Source organism: Chaetodon trifascialis, chromosome 1, assembly GCF_039877785.1.
Source record: "Chaetodon trifascialis isolate fChaTrf1 chromosome 1, fChaTrf1.hap1, whole genome shotgun sequence".
Taxonomy (NCBI): domain Eukaryota; kingdom Metazoa; phylum Chordata; class Actinopteri; order Chaetodontiformes; family Chaetodontidae; genus Chaetodon; species Chaetodon trifascialis.
Genome location: NC_092056.1, coordinates 14,707,203 through 14,724,672, shown reverse-complemented (window position 1 = coordinate 14,724,672; position 17,470 = coordinate 14,707,203). Strand labels below are relative to the sequence as shown.

The 17,470-nt window shown below is 39.5% G+C and overlaps 1 protein-coding gene across 2 annotated transcripts in view; it reads right to left on the bottom strand.

Annotated features, from left to right (window-relative positions):
- Positions 1–1,976: 1,976 nt before the first annotated feature.
- cpne7 (copine VII) overlaps positions 1,977–17,470 on the bottom strand; it is a 30,761-nt gene continuing 15,267 nt past the window's right edge. For both annotated transcript variants that reach the window (XM_070991113.1, XM_070991180.1), the window contains 6 exons: positions 16,525–16,658; positions 10,084–10,138; positions 6,993–7,044; positions 6,406–6,539; positions 5,147–5,383; positions 1,977–3,829 (listed from right to left, as the gene is read on the bottom strand). In XM_070991113.1, the coding sequence (XP_070847214.1) occupies positions 3,677–3,829; positions 5,147–5,383; positions 6,406–6,539; positions 6,993–7,044; positions 10,084–10,138; positions 16,525–16,658 (765 nt within the window). In that variant the 3' untranslated portion in view covers positions 1,977–3,676. The remainder of the gene's footprint in view (positions 3,830–5,146; positions 5,384–6,405; positions 6,540–6,992; positions 7,045–10,083; positions 10,139–16,524; positions 16,659–17,470) is intronic.

Sequence of the window (17,470 nt, the reverse complement as noted above, 5' to 3'; positions counted from 1 at the left end):
TAGAATTGAATACTTTGAAGAGGTCAGAAGTTATTTGTCTGGGGCAAATCTGATTCTCTGATCTTATTAGATAAATGAACAAGATTTTGTTTGTTCTGAGGTCATCCATTTATCAATTGTATCACATTTCATAAAAATGTTAAGAGCGTGTGCAATCATTTGAGCTGGTGCACCTCATAACCTGAGGCAAAGTAGCAATAAGGTGATAGAGGTAATATGAGACGAAGAGTGAATTGCCATGTAAGGCATGAATCACAGAAGAAGTGTTGATGACTTGTAGATATTAACATGTGGGCTGGTTTGCCCTCAAGGAGCAGAAATATTGGTTGGTATCTGCACGTATTCTTATCCAGTCACAATAAGTATCCACTAAAGATTTATGGGAGAGCTGTTTTCACAGATGAAGGCTTTCAGAAATGTTTTTCTTTTTTCTGATAGCGATTATCAGCTTTTTAGTCACTTTCCTTGTGCTGTAAGTCTTTCAATAATTAGGAACAAGGTATCTCACTAAATAACCTGTGATGTCAAGTGCTGCTCCAGCATTCCAGCAGTGTTTTCCTAATTTTTGCATCCGTTCCCTCCCTGTTGTAGAGCGGTCACATGGAGCTGAGCTTCAGTTGTGAGACCATCCAGGATCATTTACATTTAAGAAACTAAGTGTGGCTGTAAACCTAGGCCTGCTGAATCAATAGGCCTCATCCTGCGATCCATAATGACTCAAGAATCCTCAATAGTTGTGATCTTCAAGGAGAGCAGCCAACAGCAGAGCTAACTGTGCTTATGTGCATTCATGAGAAGTCAATAGTGTGTGTCTGGGGAGGGCTGGTGAACCTCTAGAGGACAAATCAAAGTCAGATTAATATTTGTAGCTCGGGGGTGGATGTGTGTATGTTAGAATAGCTGCAAAGTCTAGATATCCTTCCAATGTGTTTAATGGCAAGGACAGCTTGGTTTTCAGCCAAGTGAGTTAGTCACCATTCGGTCGCTCAGAGCATAAATGCACCATATAAGATAAATGCAAATCCACTAAGCAAATATACAAAGTATAGAGTCATTAGTAGAACAGGCTACAAATAATTGGGCCCAACCAAACAATATCAGGGTTGTTACTGTATTGTGAACAAGAAGGTTTTAAAACAAGGGAGTTTTTATGTTACTGACGCTTTTAAGTCAGTCTGCTGGTATAAGCAACAGTGTTTGAGCTTTATTCATAAAATGTTGCAGTTTTAGTCAATATTACACTTATTTTGAGCGTTAGTTTGTATATGCAATCAAAAACCAACGTAGGTTCAATAAAATTATCCTTTACAGTGGAGAATTTGTTCAGCTCTGAGAAAGACTACAAACTTCAGTCAACTACTTTTGAGATGAAATCATCTGTATTTTGGGGAGAAAAAAAAAAAAAGCTTGATAAGTGATAAAATGCTGTGTGCCAGGAGGATACCTTTTGAAAACTGCAAAAACATTTCAATCAACTCCTTTACATTCTTGTTCAGTTGGCTTTTTCCACACTCCTTGAAAATGTAACAACCTGTGACTTGGACTCATCATCTCTCCTGTCCTGTTTGGTGAGATGGCCTACTCACACAGGTGTTTACAATAAAAAACAGCATCTGTCTTCTCTGCTGTAAAGAGTCATTTTCAGCGAGCGGTCGTGCCTCAGCCTCTGTAGCATCAACACGTTCCTTTGGGAAATAGTGAGGCCAAAACATGATGCTGCATGTTTTCAACTGTTACAGGATATGCTCTGAACGTCATGAAGACAATCTGACAGCGCCCAGCCAAGGTAAGAGAAAGTGTCAGTTTTAGCTTTTAGAATAAGGTGAAGATTGGAAAGCTTGATAGATCAGCAGACAAATCAAATGCAGCACAGAGTACAGAGTGATCCTCCAGGCAAGAGATACTTGAGATGAAAGCATTCACAGAACAGTTTGTTCTGGTGATGTATGTGTGCAATGATGAGCAATCCATTAATACTAATTTTACAGTAGGAAACTTTTTAATGGTCACGAAGGAAATTTGGTGATAATGATTTTTTGATTTTTTTTTATACATTTCTCTGATGTAAATCATTCTAGTGCTGGTTTATGAACATTACTGCACTCACTGTGATCGGCTTTGTGCTTTCATCTGAACTAAACTGTGTGCTCAACAGTTTAATTCCTTATGAAACATCAAGTGGAATTCTATTGCATATAAAAAGCAGCAAAATGGAAAATAATAATGAAACATACTGCAGGAAAGTGAAGGATGTTACCTGCGTGACAGCTGGGACAGGGATGACAACAATAACGAACAGTTCAGAGGGAAAGGATTCACCTGACATGAAGCATGATTTTCACAGCTTATACCATAGCATCTTACAAAAGACCAAAAAATAGGGTGTGATCAGTCACCTCCTCTTTAAGGAAAAATGTCATTTGGGTTTTGTTCACAGCTAACCTCAGGAAAGGCAGCCCTTTGCAACATTTAGCTACTGCACAGCAACCCAAACACATCTCCTACTTCAGCCCACCAGCTGATGACCTGACCGCACTTTCTGTCTTGCTGGGACTCATTAGCTCCCTGTTGTATATGAAAAAGCATACAAAGAGCTCAAGCTGTAGCAAATATCAAACACTGTTGCACTTGCAATTTCACAGATGCACAAACAGGTCTGAAGCGTCGACACGTCAGAACCAAACAAAGATCCTTCTGTTGCTGCTGTTTTCTCACCTGGTTTTTAACCTTTACTGAAGGTTTAGCTATGTATTGTTATTTAGGTACTTATTTTACACAGAATATGGCAACCTGCACCTGTAATCTGCCAAACACACTCAGCATTGCTTTCTTGTGTATTTGCAGACATCAGACGGCTGACGTCATTCATAGTTCATTCTGGTGCACTTTGGAACAGAGTCTTTCATTTTAGCAATAGATTAGTCGATCAGTTAAGAATAGTTAATTTGTATTTTACGAGGAAAAAAAAACAGAATTAATGATTTTCCACTAATCTCCTCCAGTGTCAACACATGGTTGGCTGATTTGTAATTGTGATCTGTGTGTGTCTGTAATCCAAATAAAGTCAATCCTGTGGCCAGACAGACTTGAGTATACGAGGGAAGGTCAGTATAATAACAGATCTGAATGCAGCATCTCTTCTTTAATACTGTGGTTCATCTATAATATCTGGATTAAATATTGTTCAAGTCAAGCAATAGAATTTTGATTGTGACATATAGTACTGTACAGTACATCTTCAAAATTATCTGGGTATGAAATAAGGAAAACAGTAACTTAATAGGGGCTGAATTTCCTGGCCAGTGAGGAATAATAAGCGTGCATCCGATCGATGGATGAGCACTGAGGGACTGGCCTGCATGCATAAAAATTAGGAAAAAAAAACAATCCTCCAAGACTCATGATGCTGAAACAGCTGGACGGTCAATTTGCACAGCCAGGGAGTAAAGCTGAATCCACACTGAGCAGAGAAATAAAAAGCCCACAGTCTCTGTCGCACTGTCCTGGTGTAAACACTTTGACAGCAGTGGAAATTGAAATAAATGAGTAACAACACATTTGGAAAGATTTTTTCTTCAGTCCTCGTCCAACATCGCGAAGCATGCGTCCTTTCTCCCTCATAGTTTGCCCGACTGGTGCTGTGGTCAAAGCTCGGTCCCAGGAACAGGGTGGGTGGTTATTCTGTTGGGGTGGTGGCGACTGGGCTGAGGATGGGGGTGAGTAGGTCCCTCACAGGACACATGGGGGAGATGGCCTTATGGCTGTAGTACTCTACCACTTGCTTGGGCACCTCCGCCAGAACACATTTGGCCAGGGCTGCAGGTGAAGCCTGCAATCGAGACAGAGAACAGCTGGAGTTGTCAAAACAACTGTTAAATATCATTTTAATCTCACACAGAGAAGCCAATTTTTTTAGTTTCATCCTGATCAGGCATGGACGTACCCACTGAGAAAATACCAATCTGTCTCCACCAATATACAGCAGAAATATGTTAAATATGTCCTCCTTTTATGAACCCTGTCACCCTGTCTTTTGTTATTTTCCAGCTGTTTTCAATTTCTTTCTGTTTGTTGAGGCAAAAGAGGCAGACAGAAAGCGAACTGATAAGATGCAGGCTTGAGGTGAGACATCGTATTAGACATCATATTACTCAAATAATATTCACATTACAATACTGTTGGCAGCATGTTGCATGTTGTATGAATATATTAAGGCTGAGTTTATCTGGGGTGAGAGAGAAAAGTGTAGAACTTGGCTAACAGCCAACCTCCATATCGTTAAATGTGTTCCTGAGGTCTCTGTCTCTTTTTGGGTTACTTGCTTCACTAAAACAAACTTTGGCGCTTCTGGATATCGGTATCATGAAGCTGGTTATCACCTGTCTCTGTCAGCACTGGGGTTTCCAGCTGTTAACCATAATCAGAACCATGAATACTGAGATGAGATAAAATGATCAGGTGATTGTACCCACAGGACAAATCAGAGAAAATTAAAAGTGATATTCAACAAAGTGAAATGTAAACAGCATAATCACATAACTAGAACATAAAAAGATGCCTTAGAGAATAATTAACAATGATAGTAAGAATCTAGAAATAATTTCCAAACATTAAAGTAAGGCTAAGACACAAATTAAATGTGGGTAGGCTACAGTATGTCTTTAATATAAGAATGATTACTTTTTGCACACCCCCCAGGACTGCTTTGCTTGTGGTTGTTATACTCTTTGCTGAGTATGAAAAAAAGGGGGATCCATAGCATCCGCATCGTTTTCATGCTCGTCTTGTCTCCTGTATAGAAGCATCTGTCTTTGGTAGGTTTCTTAACTAATTTATTCAGCTTTGTCCATAACAGACTGCATAAATGTATAGCTGAAATACTGCTGATTGCATGTAGTTACATTTTGAATACTTTTCTTGTGTGAAGACATTTCTGGATTTCCTCCAGTCCATGATGCCCATCTGTAGCACTGGCAAAGCCAGCAAAAGCCTCCTGTTTGCTCTTTTAAATAACAAGGGAGGGGGACGTTATATAAAAAAGATTAATGTCCACAAGCATCACTGGCACAGCAGTCAGAAGGAGTGGAGTTGAATTGAAAACTGAAAGTAAACAAGTGAAGATTGACAGACTGTGAAAAGAACTGACCGTTTTGAAGTCTCTGAAGGGCACAAACTGCACAATGTCCCTGAGGACTGGTTCGCCCTTCGGTGAGCGTAGGACTCCATCATCTCCATCCAAAATCTGCATGTCTGTGAAGTCTGCATTGCCCACACCAACAATGATTATGGAGAGAGGCTGGTAGGAGGCTCGTACAATGGCTTCACGCGTGTCTGCCATGTCTGTCACTACACCATCCGTGAGGATGAGCAGGATGTGGTATCGCTGGAAGAAGAAAAGAGCTTTCAGTGTGAATTAATCCATGTTAATGTGAACCCATTTTAACAGCAACATGCAGTTATAAGCAAGGACACCTCTCAGTGGGTGTTTTGGTCTCAAGTAGGTTTTTCATGCTGTCTTGGATAATTTTACAGCCTCCACTGAAAAGAAAAGTTTATGTGTGTATGGCACTCTGTTAAAGTGTTATACAGAAAACAAGGGAATTGAGAGTGGATAAAATAGAAACATATTAAAAACAAAAGACAGAGCAAATAAATCACAAACTACAGCAGAGAAATGCTGTGTGTGTGCATGCGTGTATGTGTGAAATTAATTTCATGTGTCTGCTGAACAGTATAATATGAGTACAGTACAAGAATATTAACATGGCACAATATACAGCGATCATTCTTGATTGGTACAATGAGCAGTGGTTAGTCTGTTGGAAACATGACTGTGTTTGTTTTACTGAATCTCCTGCCCTGTGTATTTCTAATGCATGACCTGAAAGTCTAATCATTTACAGCCGCTCATTTACTGAAAAATAAGGACTGACACTGAGGAGTAAACAATTAGATGAAGGTCAGTGCAGTTGAGTGTAATAGCTGAGAACATAATGTCCATGTAACTGATGGGTAATTCAAGGTAGTAAATAGATAATAGACTAATGTTTTTACTCCCAAAGGGATATTAAGGAAAGGTAGCAGGCACAGTGAGTGACTCTATTACCCACTTTTGTTAAATCACAGTTTAACTGCAGCTCATGAGGTAATTTCCAACAAAAATAAAGGGTCAGTGATATTGAAAAATGTACAATAATACACCACCAATGCAACACTTTATGACTTCAATCTATAATTTAAAGAATACTAATTTTCTCTATAATGGGCCACTTCTTTTGCACTGCAGGGCAACATTACCATGAACGGGGCGGTGAACCACAGGTTGTTCATTCTGGGAACTCAGAGAACAACAAACCCTCTATTATGTCCATATTTTTTTTTAATAGAGTATAAAGGGGCACTCACAGAAGCATCTTTAATGTTGCCGTCGCCTGCTGCCAGCTTAGCTATTCTGTTGATGATGGGAGAGACGTTGGTTGGGCCATACAATTGGATCTTAGGAAGGCAGTTCTGGTATGCCTCAACCACCCCTTGGATCTCTAATCAAAGAGAGCACAGAGCAAAATGAAGGAAATATTTAACACACTTGTAAAGAATTGACTGTAAATTACAGTCAGATGAATCATTTACTGTAGTTGAGCAAATTATTAGGGGCCTGAGTACAGAAAATAAAACCTCTGAAAGAAGGAACATTTACATTTTGAATATGTTTGACTGACTCTTGAGTCACAAAACTAGAGAAAGATGCACACATAAATCCTCATAAAATCCAGTACAGAGGAGTTGGTTCTCTTCTTTACTAAAGGATGTTTTGAATATGATCTGCCAAACATTCATCTACATTTTTCATTCATTCATTTACCTGAAATTTGTGATGAGGAGCCTGCTGTGCCACAGCGATAATTCTAACCCTAACCCTAGATGTTAATTCTAATATCATCAGCATAGAGGTGCACTTTTCAGGAAAGCTGTTGCTGAAAGCCCTTCCTTACCTTCACATTCATCATCCTCTTGGTTAAAATTAATGGCAAAGTCATGAGACACCTGCAGGTGCAGAAAAAGAATATTGTTAAACACTGCTAACCTGGTGGCTTTGTGCTCTGCATTCTTTTTTGTTATTATTTACATGATGTATCGGATCATGTATGGCCCATGTTTGGGACCTCGACTTTCTTCTGGTATTGCTGATTACAATTCTGTTAAGGAAAATGTTCCTTTTATAACAATGTTCAACCGAAATGACAAAGAGCTCAGTAGAACCAAGGGAACCAAAAGTGGGAAAAACCGGTTAGGTGTGTTTGGGTTCCTTCATGTAAATTTGATAGCTTCTCATTGTGATTTTGACAGTAAGGAACTTTTTCTGGTGACATCAGCGCCAGGGCTAATGAACACAGATGATACTGGGAGTCCGTTTGTCACCAGGCAGGTTCATTAAAAAGGCAGCAACCTTCAATTTTAGCATCAATCTAATATTACTTTGAATGTACTTACACTGACCACAACACATCCTAAAGATTTAAAGTTCAGTGAGATATATTTATATATTACAAGTGACAAAATGGTAATGCATCGATTCACCAGATGAATAGTTTTGCATGTAAATTAATAATGGCAGGGACAGTATGTGAAAATACTGTGTTAAGTGAAATAAATATTTAATTACAAACTGAAAACAATGATGAGTTAACTGTACTGAGGTCGAGCATATAACTGGTTAATATTGTGACAGAAAATCAACTTGATAAATTCATGAAAGTAACCCACTTTTATTTTCAGGGGCAGAATGTCTTATGTGACGTACTGCTTTGAATACTTCATTCTGTTTCCATTAATATCTTGAATCGTAACTAAACAGTAGCATATAACATGCACTATATGCATCATGTCTTGTTTTTGAAAAGAGGTTGCAACCCATCTTCTTTTATCTAGTTTATTCTTGCCATCCAAAGTCAGATTGACTTTGTTTATCTCAAAGCTGTTTAACTGGCAAAAATGAAATCCTCTTCTTGATACCTCCTCTCACAAGAAACCATTTTTTCCACAAGCACCAACTGTGAGCCATATCAGTGACAACTGACTCCTCTCCAGCTGGCTACTTTTTTAAAAGTCATTTTTGTCTTTAATGTGATTAACTGCCTGGATTCAGTCACCTTATAGATAGACAGGAGGAGTACTGGAGAATTGAATCAAAGACCACCATTTAGTTTTTGCAGTGGGGCTCGGGCAGAGAAGAGGTCTCGTTTTGTATCTCATCTAACAGGCCTGTTTCACAGCAGACCTTTTGACATGAAATAGCAGGAAACGGACAGGCGTAACTAATGACATTAATAATAGCAGTCTTCCATTTAGGTGTTATTGTTGCAGAGCTCTGGTATTGTGCAGGCTGGTTCACTGGCAGGGCTTATAGAGAGACTTAAATGGAATGGAGCATCGTTAAGCACTGCTAATGTTATTAGTTACACCTCTGCTTTTTCTGCTACTGTATGTTGTTCAACATTACAATCTTCTCTTTCAGCTTTGCCTGTTTCGAAAGAGGTGAACACAAAATTTTCTGCCAAAGTTTGAAGTTATTTTCAGTTGTTCCAATTGAGAGACCTCTGTATTTCTGTTTTTCTCTAGTGCTTTTCTTAGTGGTTTGAAGAGCGCAGGGCTCATTTGGAAAAAGGGTGTCACATGCTTTGGGACACCAATCAGGATAATAAAATCTGAATCAAAATGTGTTCACAGTTGTGGGGTTGTTGCTTAAGTTGACAGGCCACTGTCAATCAAATATGATCAAACTACACTCACACAGTCCTGATGAAGCACATTGAGTTTGTGAGCGTTAAGGTACTCAGACCATATGGTGGTCACACCCGCTGTTAAGTTCATTTGGCTCTGGCTGAGGGGAAAATATAATACATTTTCTCCTTTGAGGTCTAGCCTGGATCATGTTCAGACAGGTTTTTGCAAACAAACCAAAAGGTTTCAGACTCATTCATTCGATACTTTTGGGGAAAGTCATACTTCATCATGAGGAGCCATGTGAGAAATCGAATTGGCTTGACTGACAGCAGCTTGCAATTTAATGCTTCTTATGCATTCACTTATGCTCTCTGGTGCCAAAAGGCCTGACCATGTGTTCTGAATAATTACACAAAGAGAAAGAGCAGAAGTATTATGGGTGGTATCTTGGATTCTTATTTATATTTGTTTTCTAATTGAACTTAGCATGGATAACGCATAATTAAGAATGCAAGCATGCACAACAACACATACTGAGAAAGACCCGGCGTCCATCAAAGCTGCACAGCGGTGTAGCCTGTGAGTTCATGCGGTTCATGATTAGTCTAATGACTTCATTAGCATTCACCTGCACCACCGACCACAAAGTGGCAACAGCATGCAGTAAAATAAATGTGATTCCTGCAAGGCAGTCACTGTCATGGTGAATTCAGAAATTTAAAGTTTGTATTTACTAAGGCACAAATCTTTTCATGATTGAAATGATAATTATCAGTGTTTCACAACAGCACATAACACAGTGCAGTTTTACATTAAACCTAGGCCAGTTTAATAGATTATCAAATGGCATAGTGAGTCAACTTTGTGTGTGTGTGTGTGTGTGTGTGTGTGTGTGTGTGTGTGTGTGTGTGTGTGTGTGTTCGCGCGCGCATGCATGCACGTGTACGTACATTGTCTCTTCGCATGTCAGTCAGATGTCTCTCCAGGGCTCTATTCAGAATCGCTGATGGCTTTTGGTCCAATTTGTTTAAACAAATCCTCTCAAACTCATGAATTCTTATGCAAATTCAGCATGAACACTATGGGGCTTTTATGTCATCGAAACATGTTATTCTCTCAAGACAAGTTGATATTTTAAGACAAGGGACTTAGGAATAAAAATAAACTTGGCAATTAGTTTTAAATGTTACATTTGGATGGAATGACAAATTGTATCATAGAATAGGTAATGGAAATCAGCTTGCTTGCCATAAGGTCCCCAGGATTCGATAAGAGCACATGAATATATAGTATGCATAATATTGTTTATATTGATGCATGATGGACAGGCAGAGCAGGGATATGAACAGAGATGCTCACCTCATAGTTTGGAGGAATTCTGGCACCGAACCCCAAAGCTGAAAATCGTTTGTCACTGAAACAATAAGCAAATTAATCAGTCATACATTAGAGTTACTGCACTTTAATGTGGAAAGACATTTGACAGTTTGTCCATCTGTTCATGTTTTCAAGGGCAAACTGCCTTCCTGGTTTGAATTTCATAAATGTTAAAAGCTTGAATTATAATTTGAAATCTGTCCCGCAGTCTCTGCAGCCAGCGTTTGCACCTGTTCAAAGAGCCTCTCACAGTCTTTATCTTCTCCATGTTTCATCAAACCATTTAGATGGGCAGATATATCTGTAAGAGGCTCTGCTGTGCTGGCTTGTGTGCTCCTTGTCAAAGGCCACAGTGCACAGTTTGTATAAATAACAAGCCTGGTGCTGCTTATTTTATTTGAGTGAGAAAATTATTAGGGAGTTCAAGTAAACTAAGTCCTGTGCTTGTAGCCGACACCTTCCCAGCTGTCAACAACAACAGATGTGATGCTTGAGGTGTACAGCGGGTATATTGTACATGTAGATACACTGGGCTGCAAGGCTCAACACTGGCCCACCTGAGGGTTCACTGACACACAGGAACATATTCCTCCAGGATTCAATCAATCCAAAACTAAAATGCACCACAAAAGGCAGCTGTCTCTGCTCTGACAGTCCTCTTAACAAATTTTGCTGTACTTTTTCACTTTTACATGACTTTGACTTTTACTATGCAGAGAGGGTCTAACAAACGGTGTTATTTAGGGTGGATATCCCTGTCTCATTCCAATCCCATGACAGACTTAAAAAAAAATTGTCTTTTTCAGAGTGGTTTTAGACAGTGATAGAAAGAGTACTGGGATATTATAAGTTTAAAGTATTCAAGTATAAGTACTGTTACTAAAAGAAGATGATAATAAATGAGTTCACACAATGGTGACTGAACCTGTGGTCCACAGATGAAAGTACTGCAACATTTATATCTTTGCAATGTTATGAACTGCATGTCTGTGGTGACATTCTTGGAGAAATGCTGTATTAAGTTACTGCTAACACAAACTGAACATTTCCTCTGACTGCGGCTTCACATTAGAAGCATTTAACTAGAAAAACATGGGTTAACTTTTATTATGAAGTAGCCACATGAAATGCAGTGTGTTTGCCATTAAGGTTTTATCAAAAATCTCTCTACAAAACAGACATTTTCAGCATTTTGTGACCGAGGATCAGTTTGAAATATTGCATGGAGTAATGGGACAAGAGGAAGCAGCCACAGTGAGCTGATAGATGAAGTGCTGCGGATGACAGGCTGCACACATCCAACTTAATCAACTCCTTTCAGTTTCATAGTGCCCTGCTGTCTGCAGACTCGTGCCATGTGCAGTATAAAATCACATCACAGTTGCTAACAGAATGGTGAAAAGAGCCTAATAATTGCCTGACTTCATTTTTAATATGAAAATAGTTTGTTTTGCTGGCCCCAGAATTCTGTGACCTCTTGTATTAAACCACATTTACTGTTACCATCAGTAACTACAGACATCACCAAATCATAAGACTGCCACATTAAGAACAAACTTCATTTTCAATACACATTAAACAGATAACACGTCCGAGACTGTGTGTCATTTAGGATAAGCAGCAGAGCTGTCACAGCTTGTTTTTGAATCACATCAGTGACTGTTTGCCTACAGACAGCTTTGCCCAATGGCTGCCTCCCTTATCAGAATATTTACTGTCCACGCCTTCATGACTGACAAAACAACCACAAATTCTCCAGCCCAGTGCAATCACCACTCACATCTCCAACATAATTTCAGTCTGGGGCACAGACATTTGAAAAAGTGTGTTTAATTAATTTACTCTGGACACGGTGTGGGTGCATCAAATTATGCAAAGCAAGTTTACAGTGTTAATTTAAGTGTTGATCGGAGAGTTGTTTGTCTACACATAGAGTTAATATGGCTTTGAGGCAGAGCTATAAGAAGTGTTAAATCTACTGGGTGAGGATTTATATAAATGCAGGCAGTGATTTTTACACCCTGAGTGAGTAACAAACTCTAAACTGTGAGCTCTTGACAGAAGCAACGTTTAGCAGGTTTACCATAATAGTTAGTGCTAACTGTGATTGCTTTTGTTGTACCAGTAACAGACTAGCACAGTGACAGATTTTAAAGCAATACAGTATCATTATTAGAATTTTTTATCCTCCTCATAGAACTTGGGAAGAAAGAGAGTATTATGTCGTTTCCCATAACCTCGCAGCATTATATTTACAGTGGCTGCAAACAGTGCAACAGCCTGTAGGCTTTGGACAAATCTGAGCTCAGTTACAAAGGCATCACTGAACATGGTGCATGGGCCATTTTGAGTGCATATTTGGTTACCATCATTATTCTCCTTTCCAAGAAAAAGATGAACGTGTGCATGGGTCCAACGTTTATTCTCTGTAATGCGTCCTGTCTACATGCCCTGACTAATGTGCTGTACTGTATCCAGATATAAACACACTCCAGGAGCAATATTCCAAAGAAATTAATAGATTTTGGGTACTGCATCTGATACACCAGCATGAAAGGATGTCTCTGCTCTAAACTCACACTCAACATTTACATGCTTTCAACTCATTTTTTAGCCATCCACTGAATGCCGGCTGTGCTCCCACTATTGTGACCTTTCAAAGATGTTGTATGGATGCAAAATAATAGGAAGGAGCAAATTATGCTTTTGGCATTGTACTGGTTTTAACAGCTTTACCGATGTAGAGAATGATTGCTAATGAAAGTATTTTAATGGAGAAGGAGCTATTCATGCTGAGCCAATTTTATTCGGAGATGTGTTGTATTCTTGTTGTTGTTAAGGTCAATATACAGCACTCATTACCTTGATAGTTGCACTATTTCCATACTTGTATAATTTTTTTTGGGGGGGGGGGGCTTTTTAGCCTTTATGACAGAGACAGCAGAAGGTGGGATAGGAAAGGGGGCAGAGAGAGAGGAGATAAGACACAGCAACCTGCGGCCACTGCAGAGGACTGACAGCCTCAATACATGGGGTGCACACCCTACCAATTGAGCTACAGGGCGCCCCATACTTGTATAAATTTGACCTTGGATGAATGAAGCAATTTCCATGCAGTTTACAAAAGTCTTATGAGATCATCAGGTTCAATAAATGTAGATATGACATAGCATCTTCAGCCCAGACAAGAGGACGGAGAAGATTGCCAAGTCATTTCATCCTATGAATTTTGCTGTGAAGGCCATGGTGGCCCTTGTTTTCCCGTTTTTTTTGTCAGCACACGTGAGGAGCCATGGAGAGATGTGCCTGGTATAATAGCCCTCTCAGCAAGGTAAACGAGGCTCTACCCACACAGACAAAAGCTAATCACTCCAGCTCCATAATGCACTCCTCTGCAAGGACTCTAAAATCCCACATCACCTATATTCACTAAAGGCTAAAAGGTTTGCTTGCCCACGTTTTACAACTCAATAACAATTCCAACTTAAGAGGGTAAGGCTGCCTACACTTGCAAATACTGTTCACCTGGAGGCATTTTTCCATGCATGATGCTCTTGTGCATACATGTAAACACAGAAAATAATAAAGCTGCAAGATTGAGCTGCTAATTTTAAGGCAGGTTTTCAGTGTCTCCGGTGCTATCTCGCGTATGCTATAATTAGCCAAACAGTGCTCCCCTGATATTCAATAGGAGGATCTGCATAAATCAGGAGTCAGGGTGTTAATCCTCATCAGGCTTAGTTTCGACAGATGAGAGGGTCTTTCTCTGAAACATATCATATTATAAATAATTTCACGTTAATTAGCAAGTACCTGCAAGCATACCTGAAATAACTACAAGTTTTTCGCACATTTTCACATTGTTTATTATTTGGTCTCAATCAAACAATCAGTAAATTTAAAGGCAAAATGTGTGTGACTGAAGCCAAAACCTGATAGCTGCATCAGCTAATATTTACATTCACAGTGAGAGGAATTCTCACACGGAAATATAGCTTTGCTCAAATAGCTTCAGTGTCTTTAATGATTCCTCAAACAGGCTTCATGCTGCACCTCCTCTGTCTTTACATCAGCTTCTACACCACGCTGTTATTTCTCCAGACATAACGGCTGCTACTTCTTTTTAAGTGGCTGCTATCCTGGTGTTAGCCCCTATCTTGCATGTATTTGACTGTAGCTCAGGGTAATGAGCCTTTGGAAGCTAAGAAGGAGGACCAGTAGCCGCAACAGATACTGAGAGGAAACTGTATCATTGAGTTGTCCACAGTAGACAGCGCATGCAGCCACCACTGTGAACACAGACTGTGAGGTACATGCAAAACAGTGTGTGTGTGTGTGTGTGTGTGTGTGTGTGTGTGTGTGTGTGTGTGTGTATGTGTGTGTGTGTGTGTGTGTGTGTGTGTGTGTGTGTGTGTGTGTGTGTGTGTGTGTGTGTGTGTGTGTGTGTGTGTGTGTGTGTGTGTGTGTGTGTGTGTGCTTTCTCACAGTGATTCTGAAACTAGAACCATGGCTTAATGCGTTCTGTTTATACGTGTTCTAACCAAGTACTGTATGCTTATATTATAGCCAAAGAGGACGGGGGAAATGTTTTGGATGGATTTATCTCACATTTCATCTACTTTATATGCTGTAGGTATATTCTGGATATATATTTTTGTTACTGGACAGCAATAGTAGACATACTAAGTAGTATTTATGTTATTGTTATTGTTAAAATAGGGTGAGAGAGAGGGGTAATGCAATTACTATATGGAATGTATCTTACCCACGAGATCACCAGGATGTCCAACTTCATCTACGTTTCTGAATAATGGTATTTATGAACTATAATAAGCACAGACTATAGAGGACAATAAAGGTATTTCTTTATATCTCTATCCTAAAATGTAACCCCCCCCCCGCCCCCCCACTCCCACCCCTTTAACAGCTTCCTGTAATTGCACTTTGATCTAGACTCAAACAGCGGACTCAATCCTTGATTCATGGACTAAATGCCTCCATTTCCACCACATTTCTTTGAAATCACTTGAAAGGGACAAAAAAAAGCCTTCATCTATGGGCGGGTGTGATGTAAGAATTCCCAGCACTTTTTATTGCTTTTCTTCATGTTCATTTTTAAGCATCCATGTGAGTACCTTGGATATTCTATGCCTCACCTCACCCATGGATGATTTATTTTCCCCTCCAAGAGTCCCAGTATTTGTAGGGGACACGATGCGCTGTTTGTATTTGAATTTCTTTTTTTTTTTCTTAATTTGTTCAAGGCTTGGGAGATACCCTGCAAACTAACAGGCATGCAAACAGACAAACTGGACCCACTTTCAGTTTGTGTCTGAATGGAGCACAAGTGTGGTGAGGGAGCTTGGGTAGGTAAATTGGGCAAGATTAAAAATTACATTACTTAAAGATGATGTGGCAAGAAAGTGGAGTTACATAAAACTAGCATATTGATGATTTCACCATAATAACAAATTTCCTCAGTAGAGCCATATAGGAAACCTTTAACTTCATTATATAGAGTATATTTTATACATTGATTTAAGAATGTATTCATATACTAAAATACAAGATGCATTTTTTAATCAGTTTGATCTTCACTGGTCGGTTTTATTGTATTATTTGCAGAAATTAAAATCAATATGTGAGAGATGCAGTGTTTGCAGAATTCTATATTCTTTCTAAACGGTTACGCTAGAATGGGTTCGAAATAAATTACTGCGTTGCTTTGAAATCTCAGCCAAGAATCTGTCAGTAGCAAAACTGATGTCTGCACAGGATTTAAATGCCTGCAGCAGATATAAAGGTCAAAATGTCATCTTTCTGACAGAATCTTAAAAGCTGGAAATTAATGGACACTTTGAAAATATGGCCAGTCAATAAGGAACCATGAAGGAGTGTGTCCAGAATATTGTGTCAGTGTCCTCAGCTGACGTTTTCAGCCCCAGATTAGCCTCATGCATAAGTAATGTCAGTCGAGGCCAAATTTGCTTGCCCTAATTTTGCAAGGTACAAACCGTTTGTCATGCATTGCGTAGCCACGGGTTTAACACAGATTAACCAACACAAACACGATGTGGACAGTGAGCATGAGTGTATTTGTGCTGCAAGTAACCGGCAGATTTTTTTTTTAAATGTATTTCCATGCAGAAACGGGCCGGGAGTCAACAGTTCAGTTCCATCAGCTCTACAAGAAGCCGGTGAGCAGAAATGTAATAACCTGCAGGATTGTCTCGGCCATTCAGTGCTTCATGACTTCCATTACAATCGTTTGGCTAAGGCTCAGATGGAGCAGCTTGTTTTAGTGTGAGATCCCATCAAAATGGCATGTAAGGAGCACTCTGCAGTTGTATTTCACAACAGGAGAAACTGGCAATGCCTGTAGGCACCAAAGAGCCTTTACTGAGAAACAAAAGACTGACAAACCTATCATAGTCTTGACAGATCTCCCCCACTGCTATCAGAGCCTTCAGGTACTCGTTGGGCTGGTAAGGGTTGATGTAATGCAATGAGCAGCTGTTCCTGGGGTCTCCATTGGAGGCTGTGAAGTCAATGGCAACCTGGTAGAAAGAAGCGTGCAACATGAACAATATGACAGAAGCAATTAAGATTTTCAAAAGAATTTTCTTTTGCTACTTTGCTTTTTGTAAAGACTTTTAATTGGCTGCTCATTCTGTGCGAGCAAGCCTACGGTATGCCTAATGGCAGTATAAATTATCTGATCAGAGGTAGGAATTTGCACTTTTTACACCCACATAGACTGAAGCAGCTACAGCTCCCATGTACTGTAGATCTACCAAAGCCAACTATTTCAGGAGGAGGAACTGCATCTACCAGAACAGTCCACATTATTAATATTCATTGTTTCAATAATCCAGCCAGAGAGTGAGAAGTACAACTACAGAGGGCAGACCAAAGGGCAAGAGTTGAGGAGGGTTTGAAGTTATTCCATGAAGCTGCCAACAACAAGAAAACAAAACTGTGTGCTTGAACAAAAACACCAACAGGGGATGTTATGAGGATAAAAGGTCTATAAATCCTCAGCACTCAGATCCATTGCTTAAGTAAAATACCAAACTGTAAAAATACTCCATTGCAAGTCAAAGTCTGCATTAAAAATGTTACTTAAGTGAAAGTGTTCCTAATTTAATAAAAGTAAAAGTACTCGTTATTATTACTCATGTTGATGTAAAAACTGTGTTTCACGGGTGTATTTGATTGAGGTGGATCATCATCTGAAGTGTAGTGGAGTAGAAATATAGTGGCATGAGATCAGAATACGCAAGTACAAGTACCTTAGTTATGTTCCCTAATAAATATTCTGTAATGATTCCCTGTTAGAAAATGTAACATTTGCTGCACCTCCTCCTGA